Source organism: Orycteropus afer, unplaced genomic scaffold, assembly GCF_000298275.1.
Source record: "Orycteropus afer afer isolate SDZICR_OR568_19922 unplaced genomic scaffold, OryAfe1.0 scaffold00282, whole genome shotgun sequence".
NCBI lineage: Eukaryota > Metazoa > Chordata > Mammalia > Tubulidentata > Orycteropodidae > Orycteropus > Orycteropus afer.
Window position 1 is genome coordinate 3,910,191 of NW_006921869.1, and position 9,106 is coordinate 3,919,296.

The window sequence follows — 9,106 nt, forward strand, 5'->3', positions numbered from 1 at the left end:
TCCCTGGAGAAGGATGTCATGCTTGGTAGGGTGGAGGGTCGACCAAAGAGGGGGAGGCCTTCAACAAGATGGATTGACATGGTGGCTGTGATGATGGGCTCAAGTATAGCAGGGATTGTGGGGCTGGCGCAGTATCGGGCAGTGTTTCATTCTGCTGTGCATGGGGTCGCTATGAGTCGGAAACGACTCGAGGGCACTTAACAACAACCACCACCACCAGGGCCCCTTTACTCATTGCTAGCATACAGAAATATAATTGGTATTGTTATATTGAGCTTATATTATGCCATCTTGCTGAACTTGTTTATTAACTTTTAAAGCTTTTTGGTGGATTTGGTAGGGTTCTCTATATACTTACAAGATCATGTTATCTGTGAATAGAGCTAATTTTATTTCTCTTCCAATTTGCGCAACTTTTTTTCCCCCTTATCCTATTTTCCTGGCTGGGGAAATGTTCAATAAAAGTGGCATGAGCAGACATTCTTGTTTTGATCCTGATCAATGAGGAAAAATTTTCCATCTTTCACATTAAGTATGATGCTAGCTGTTGTGTTAGTACTCTAGTGCTATTGTAACAGAAATACCACAAGCGGATAGCTTTAACAAGCAGAAATTTATTCTCTTACAAAGTCCTATGCTACCACGGGCTTGGAGGCTAGACATCCAAATTCAGAGTGCCAGCTCTAGGGGAAGACTTTCTCTCTCTTGTTCCTAGGAGCATCCCAGCACAGGGACCAAACTATGCATTCCGCTCCTAGCTTCTCTTTCATGGTGGTAATAGGTTCCCCTTCTCACTGAGGCTTACAAATCCAAATAGTCAGGTAAAATGGCAGATTGTTGGCTTACAGATTGTGAAGGCAACAATCCCAAGATCAGCAGGCAACACAGTAAGACACTGGTTCAAATTCAGAAACTGGAGATGACGATGGGTGAATGCAGAATACAAAATGAGCAAAAATACAAAATACAAAAAGAGACCTTTCTCACAGCTTTTCCATATATACTAAAAGCAGGCCACACCCCAAAGGCAATTCCCCTTCAACTGAATAATTGCTCACAGCAGATTCCACCATGGAGGTTGATTACATTATGGGGAACAACTACATTACAGCTTTCAAACCACTCAGAATCATGGCCCAGCCAAGTTGACACACAACCTTAACTACCACAGCTATGGATTTTTTATATATGCCCTTTATTAGTTGGATGCAGTTCCCTTCTATTCTTTGTTTAGTGTTTTTATCATGAGAGATTGTTGGATTTTTGTGAAAAGCTTTTTCTGCATCTATTGAGATGATTGTGTAATTTTTGTCCTTTATTAATATGCTGTATTATATTGATTAATTTAATGTGGTAGATCAACTTTGCATTCCTGGGATAAATCCTACTTGGTATAATGCTTTTTATATGTTATTGGATTTAGTTTTCAAGTACTTTGTTGAGGATTTTTCCATCCCTATTCATAAGTGAAGAGGACTTGAAGTACTTACTGTTAAAGATTAAAGACTGTAGTCTGAAGTATGGATTATACCTCAACATAAAGAAAATGAAAATCCTAACAACTGGACTATTAAGCATCATCATGATAAATGATCGTGAGAAAAGACTGAAGTTGTCAAAGATTTCATACTACTTGGTTCCACAATCAACACCAATGGAAGCAGCAGTCAAGAAATCATCAGACGACATATTGCATTGGGCAAATCTGCAAAAGACCTCTTTAAAGTGATGAAGAGCAAAGATGTCTCTTTGAAGACTAATGTGCACCTAACCCAAGCCATGGTATCTGCAATGTTCTCATATGCATGTGAAAGCTGAATAATGCATAAGGAAGATTGAACAAGTGATAGCTGAATGAATAAGGAGGACCGAAGAAGCTTTTGAATGATGTTGGTGAAAATACTGAAAGTACCGTGGACTGCCAGAAGAACAAATCTCTCCTGGAAGAAGTGCAACCAAATGCTCCTTGGAAGCGTCTCACCTACTTTGGTCATGTTGGCAGAAGGGACCATTCCCTGGAGAAAGGTGTCATGCTTGGTAAAGGGGAGGGTCAGTGAAAAAATGGAAGACCATCAACGAGGTGGATTGATACAGTGGGGGCAACAATGAAGTCAGGTATAGCAAGGATTGTGAGGCTGGCGGAGGACAGGGCATTGTTTCGTTCTGTTGTACACAGGGTCGCTGTGAGTTGGAGCCGACTCGACAGCACCTAACAACAACAACCTTCATAAGGCACATTGGTCTGTAATTTTATTTTTTGTGATGTCTTTATTTGGTTTTGGTGTCAGGGTAATACTGGCCCCAAGGAATGAATTGAGAAAGATACTCTTGTGTTTTTGGAAGAATTTGTGAAGGACTGATGTTAATTCTTCTTTAAACATTTGGTAGCATTTCCTCCCTGCAGCTATCTGGGTCTGGGCTTTTCTTTGTGGGAAGTTTTGTTTTGTTTTGTTTTTGTTTTGTCACAAATTCAGTCTCTTTGTTATAGGTCTATTCAGACTTTTTATTTCTTCTTGAGTCAATTTAGGCAATTTTTGTCTTTATAAAAGAGCCCTGGTGGCATATTGGTTAAGCTCTCAGCGTAAACTGAAATTTCAGTTCAAACCCACCAGCTGTTCCATGGGAAAAAGCTGTGGCAGTCTGCTTCCGTAAAGATCACAGCCTTGGAAACCCTGTGGGACAGTTCTCTATCCTACAGGATCTCTGAATCAGAATAATTTTATGGCAATGGGTTTTATAGGTGTCTTTATAGGAATGTGTCCATTTCATCTAAGCTATCTAATTTGCTGGTTACAATTGTTCATAGTGTTCCCATATAATCCTTCTATTTCTGTAAGGTCAGTAGTGATGTCCCTTCTTTCATTCCTAATTCTAGTATTTTGAATCTTCTCTTTTTTTCTTGGTCAATTTAGCTAAAGGGTTGTTCATTTTGGTGACTTTTTGAAAGACTGAATTATAATATTAATTTATTAATAGATATCATCATATTCAAGAAAAATAATGATCTAGAACCATGTGATCATGAACTTATATCCTTAACTATAGACTATATTACTAAGACTATATTCATATTAATTTAATATGTTTAAGAAAATATTACTTAAAATACATTTTAGGTATAAATTTAGAATAAACTCAGCAAACTGTTTTTCAGTAGTTTTAAGAAAACTTGGGAATGCAGCAAGAAGACAGACAGGTTACTACTCTCAGAGGCTTCCAGTTTGGCAGGGAGTTAAACCTGAATTTACCATGAGGCAGCATAGAACTAACTGGGGAAATATAGGCTGCCATAGGAACTATGGATAGGGAGCTATTACCCATGAAAGCTTACAGCCTAGCTATGCTGCCTCCACTGCCACCCAACTCTTTCTGGCTGCCCACCCCTAGGGTCTGGGGAGGCTGAACAGCCAGTCAAGATGGAGAGCCCCTCAGGGATCCATGGAGACAGGCCACAAGATAAGGGCAGGTAGAGATGGTGAGGTTGGATGGTCAGGCCTGTCCCAGAAGTGCTGGTGTGCTAAGCATCACCTCCTCTCTCATTCCCTCCTCTCTAACATCCACAAATTCTAGAGGGCAGAACATGGGGGAGGAGTGACACCAAAGATCCTTTCTTGGAGGATTAGGGCTCTACCAGTGCTCCCCACCACACACACACACTTCACCAAGGCTGCAGGAGGCAAGCAGGCTATGTAATTTTTTATCCTTTATTAATGTGGTGTCTTACATTGATTAATTTTCACAAGGTGGACAAACCCTCCATTCTTGAGATAAATGGTCCTGCAGATTAGTCACATGTGCCCTAGATGTGCTGGCCAGGCCCCCTACTTCCAAAGCCAGTCTGAGTGATTTGACAGTAACACATCTCTCCTTGTGCTCCACAGCATTTGAGAACAGGGCCCTGGGCTCTGGATGGCTCAGTGGGAAAAGGAGGAGTCCCCTGCAGATACTCTATGACCTATACCAGGTAGGTGAACAGACCTCCACCCCAGTGATATATCCCTCTACTCCCAGCCCCCAGCCATGGGAACGTTGGCATTCCTGTGAGGACCTGCTAACATGGGACTGCAATCCACATTGGGGCATGGAGAGGCTTTCTCTGCAACTATTGGCTCTGTCTAGGGAGGACTATGCATGGGACAGTGACAAGGGCAAACCTTGGGGGTAGGTTGAAAGACCTGGAATCTCTACTCAGCCATCTACTCATCCATCCATCTGACAACAGTCTAAGCCACACTCTGTGCCTGGCAGTATTTTAGGTGTTGTGGATATGAAAAAGAGTCAAACAGACTCTGTGCTAGTCATCAGGGAGCTGACAACTAGTGGAGAGACAGACAGTCATTAAATTAGCCAACTCAGTACTTCGTGTGACAGGGAAGCAGGCAGGGATCTTCTACCCTGTATTATTCTCAAACAAATGGACACCAGGAGTTGCTGGCCCATGCACTCAACTTCTACTGTGGTCCAGCTGGGACCATATATGACCCCAAGTGTACACACACACACACACACATACACACAGGCATGCATAGGGACACTGATATTGAGCACCTAGCTCTGGTAGTGTAGTGCCTAAAGACACTTGACTGCTAACCACAAGGCTAGTGGTTCAAACCCACCAGCCACTCCTCAGAATGAAGATGGGGCAATCTACTTCCCTAGTGATACTTCCTCAGAAACCCAAGGAGGGGTCGCTATGAGTTGGGTACAACTTGATGGCACATAACAACAACAACAACAACTGTATACCAGGGTTTGTTCACAATGCTGAGGCTCCAGCAGGGAACTAGCCTTTGTAGAGCTGACAGTTCACTTCAGGGAGACGTCACTCAGATCATTACCTCCACAGACTTTAACTGATATGTGCCCTAATGGAGAAGCATAGGTGCTGCAAGAATTCTATAAGAGCTTCCTAGTGTGGATGGGGGAGAGGAGACTACCCTGAGAAAGGGACACTGGAGTGAAGGTCTGAAGAGTTAAGAGGCAAAGAGTAGAGGTAGAGCACTGCAGGTAATGGGAACAGTCTGTGCACAAGGCCTACTGGTAAGCAGAAAGTCACAAGGAGGGTGTGCAAGGGGAGCCTGGACAGGTAGGCAGCGGCAAGGCAGGGCCCTACAGGTGAGGCAAGAGCAACTGGAGCAACAGTGTGAGACTTATGCCTTAGATCTCTCAGACATGGGGGAACACAGAGCAATAGGGTTGAGGAGGTGCCTGCCCACCTAATCCTCAAGGGCTGAGCCGAAGGGCCCATGGGGCTCATCTTGACCATGCCCTCAGATTACCGATAGGGAAACCCTGGTTCAGAGAGGGTGACTGGCTGCCCTAGGCCACATAGAAAGCTCAGGGCATTTCTGGAGTGAGACTTGGACTATGACTCTCAGGGCCCTGAGATCTACTAGCTCCACAGGCTTCTGAGGGGCAGACAGAGCTGGCTGAGCCCCCATATAGTCTGAGGACCCAGTGAGGCATGAGGCCTCAAGGCCCTGGAGGCTTTGCAACTTGCACCTGGAGAAATACTAGCAATTCCAGCAATCTGGCTAATAAGTGCTTACTGTGTGCCAGGAACTCCAGTTCTGTTAGCTCATTTAATCCTTGCAGCAGTCCTACAATTTGGGGGCTACTTTTATCTAAGTAATTAGCCAAATGCCAAAGAAGTTATAAGGACTAGAGCCGGGGCAAGAATCTAGGCAGCTGAGTCCAGCCATGCTGCATGGAATGATGATTATAGCTGCTAGGATGTGGCCACAGACCAGTGGGCACAGCCGTGGCTTCTGAGTCCCAGTGGCCCAAGTTTGAGCCCAGGTCCCCTACTTGAGAGCTGTGATTATTTTAATCACTTCCTCTTCACCTCATGTAATTCACAAGGGAGAGATTCATGCCCCACAGTTATGCAGATGGACAAACATAGGACACTTGACATTGGACAGATAAGATCAACATCAGTTTATTTCTCATACATACAGCCCAGGGGAGAAGACACTGCACACCATGCAGGGCCACATGGGAGTTCCACTCTGGAACCAGAGGCTGTGGGAGGAGGCTTTTTAATAATAGAGGATGGAGTGCCCTCTGGTTCCCATGTGGGAGGATCTGGTTGCCTTGCTTGACTAATTCCAAGGGCTTACAGGGAACTGAACCCCAATATTCAGAGATAAGTAGGAATTCTACCTGGTCCCTGTAATAAGTAGGGTAGTTTAGTGAGGGGACCTCATTTGTGGGAGCAGAGGGGAGAGGGGAAGTTACAGTTAGGCCATTCAAGGCCCTCCTGGTTTTACCAGTTGTCAGGGCAGCATATTACTTAATAAACCAAGCTCACTGCCATCGAGTTGATTCCAACTCATAGTGAAACCTTTTGGTCTTCCAAGGTGATAAATCTTTACAGAAGCAGATTGCCCAGTCTTCTTCCATGGAGTGGCTGGTGGGTTTGAACCACCAACCTTCTGGTTCGCACTCAAATACCTTAGGCACTCTACCACCAGAGCTCCTTTATTACTTAATAGTGGGCTTTAATTTTAGGCCTTACACCACAGTGACCTCAGGCTACTCACACCCTCTGAGCCTCAGTTTTATCATCTGTAAAATAGGGATTATATTGACTGTCTAGTTATTCATGCAGCTACAAGCAACTGAAAGCTGGCTGAAGCTACTTTAAGCCATTTGCTTACTTCCCAAGATGCTCAGAGAAAAGCAGCCCCAAAGCACAGCATCAACACATGTTATCCAGGGCAACACACTGCCCACTTTGCCCCAATATCCTCTGGGGCTGACTGTTGTCATAGGCTTGTTACCTCATGACTGCAAGATGACTGCTAGGCTTCAGACAACATCTCCCGGAAGAGCATCCCAAGCAGGAAAGGAGGGGCTAAGGCAAAAATCTTTCTTCCTTCAGCAGCTTTCACTTTCACCCTGAAAGAAATTCTCTTAGAAGCCATTCAGTAGACCTCCTTTTATGTCTCATGGCTAGAACCAGGACTCTGCCTATGTCTGGATCCTCACAGTTAAAGGAGTGTGAGATTACTGCAACAGACATGGATAGACCATGGCCCAGCCCCTGAGGCTGGGCATTTGCCCAAACACAAAGGGTTGCTGCTGGCACAGAATGAGGAAGGCTGACAGGAGGCAGAGGGCCCACACTCCCTACTATAAGAAACAAGTGGGATTATTTGGAAGCTGAAACAAAACCGCCTATGGGGCCCCTGCATATTCTGGGGCTTGATAAATGGTGATTCCTTTCTCTTGTCCTGACCTCCTCATGGCACCCATGCAGAACTGGGCTTCTGGGGTCAATCCTGTGAGCCAGTGCCTCAGAGGGTAGGAATGCCACCTTTAAGCATCCCTCAGGCCCACACATCCATGGTTGAACCTGGCAGCCACTCTAAAGTGAGATTCTGAGAAAGTGATAGAAGCATGTGACAGAGCATTCAACACTATAGGAGTGCATACAGAAAGTAGTGTGTTTCCTTCTCGCCCAGTCCAATGCTCCCAGGGTCATCCAGCTCCCTGTGTCTTTTCAGACCTGTTTTAGGCATACCTGGGCTTACAGGTATATGTTTCCATGGTAATTAAGTTGTGTGTCAACTTGGCTAGACCTGGTTAAGTAGCTGGGCAGCTGAATGTAGTTATTCCCCATGATAAGACTGATAATTAACTCCATGGTAGAATCTATTGGAGCAGCTGAGTAGCTGCTTTAGGGATGTGGTCTGCTTCCTGTATATAAGAAGCAACTTTGGGACTGGTCTCTAGCTTATGGCATGCTTGAACCCCGCTTGTAGCCATGTCATTGTTCAGCAGCCTGCCAACCTTGGGACTTTCAATGGACTTAAATTAATGGCCTGCCATGTGGTTTGGTAACATTGAGACTGTGCCTTTTTACTTGTCAACCTTGGGCTTGTCAGTCTCAGCAACCAGTAGCTGTCTGAGTGAAGAAAAGCCTCCAGCTCCAGTGGGCTGGGAGCAGGAGGCAGAGCTGAAGCCCAAGGTTGAGGGTCTTTCACCCAGCCCCTAGAGCCTGGCACTTTGAACTTGGACTTAAAGCTTCCAAATTATAAGAATAAATTCCTGTTTGTTAAAGTCATCCCATTTGTGGTATTATCTGGTACAGCAGCACACAGGTAACCAGAACAGCGTTCCATGTTTAACCCTCTCTACCATTTGGGTAAAATTTAAATATACACAGACATAGGGAGGAGAATTTAACTAACTCCCATGTCACCATCATCCAGTACTAACCATTATCAACTCAATGGCCAATCTTGTTTTACCTAGACCCCATTCACTACCACCAAGGAATATTTTGGAGAAAATAAGTAAGACTTATCGGTTCTGTATGTATCTCTAAATAAAAATGACCCCCTACATCCTTTTTAAACACAAAGTATGGTATGTTAAACCCTGTTCTGCATTTTAGTTTATTTTCACTTAATGTCTCTTGGAGGTCCCTAGGTGGCATAAACTGTTTGTGCTCAATGCTAACTTGTGGAAGACAGGCCTGGCCATTTGCTACTGTCACGATTACAGCCAAGACCATACACTAACTGAAAATGGATCAAAGACCTAAATGTTGAACCTAAAACTATAAAGTTCTGGAAGAAAATATAGGTAGAAAATTAGAGGACCAATATTTCTTTTTTAAAGTAAGTTAGCAAACGTAACTACAAATGCATGAATAGTAGAAGACAAATTAGATAAGTGGGACTTCATAAAAATTAAATACTTATGCTCTTCAAAAGACTTAACAAAAGAGTAAAAAGAAAACCTAAAGACTGGGGGAAGGGATATCTTGAAAATGACATCTGATAATGTTTTCATTTCTAAAATGTACTGAAAACTTCAACTATTCAACAAGAAAAAAGGCAAACAACCCAATTTAAAAATGGGCAAAAGACATGAATAGACACTTCACCAAAGAAGACCATCAAGTGGCTAACATGCAAAAATGCTCACAATCAATAGTCATTACAAACCCACTGACATCAAGTTGATTCTGATTCATAGCAACCCTATAAGACAGAGTTGAACTGCCCCATAGAGTTTCCAGGGAGCTCTGGTGGCGTAGTGCCTAAGGCATCTGACTGCTAACCAGAAGGCTGGCAGTTCAAACCCACCAACC

General features: G+C 43.9%; 1 protein-coding gene across 1 annotated transcript in view; it reads left to right on the forward strand.

The window, feature by feature from the left end:
- Positions 1–9,106, forward strand: part of CHST13 (carbohydrate sulfotransferase 13) — an 84,615-nt gene that overhangs the window by 61,171 nt on the left and 14,338 nt on the right. Inside the window, exons 2-3 of the mRNA XM_042782276.1 lie at positions 3,388–3,466; positions 3,784–3,964. Coding sequence (XP_042638210.1) covers positions 3,388–3,466; positions 3,784–3,964 — 260 coding nt within the window. The remainder of the gene's footprint in view (positions 1–3,387; positions 3,467–3,783; positions 3,965–9,106) is intronic.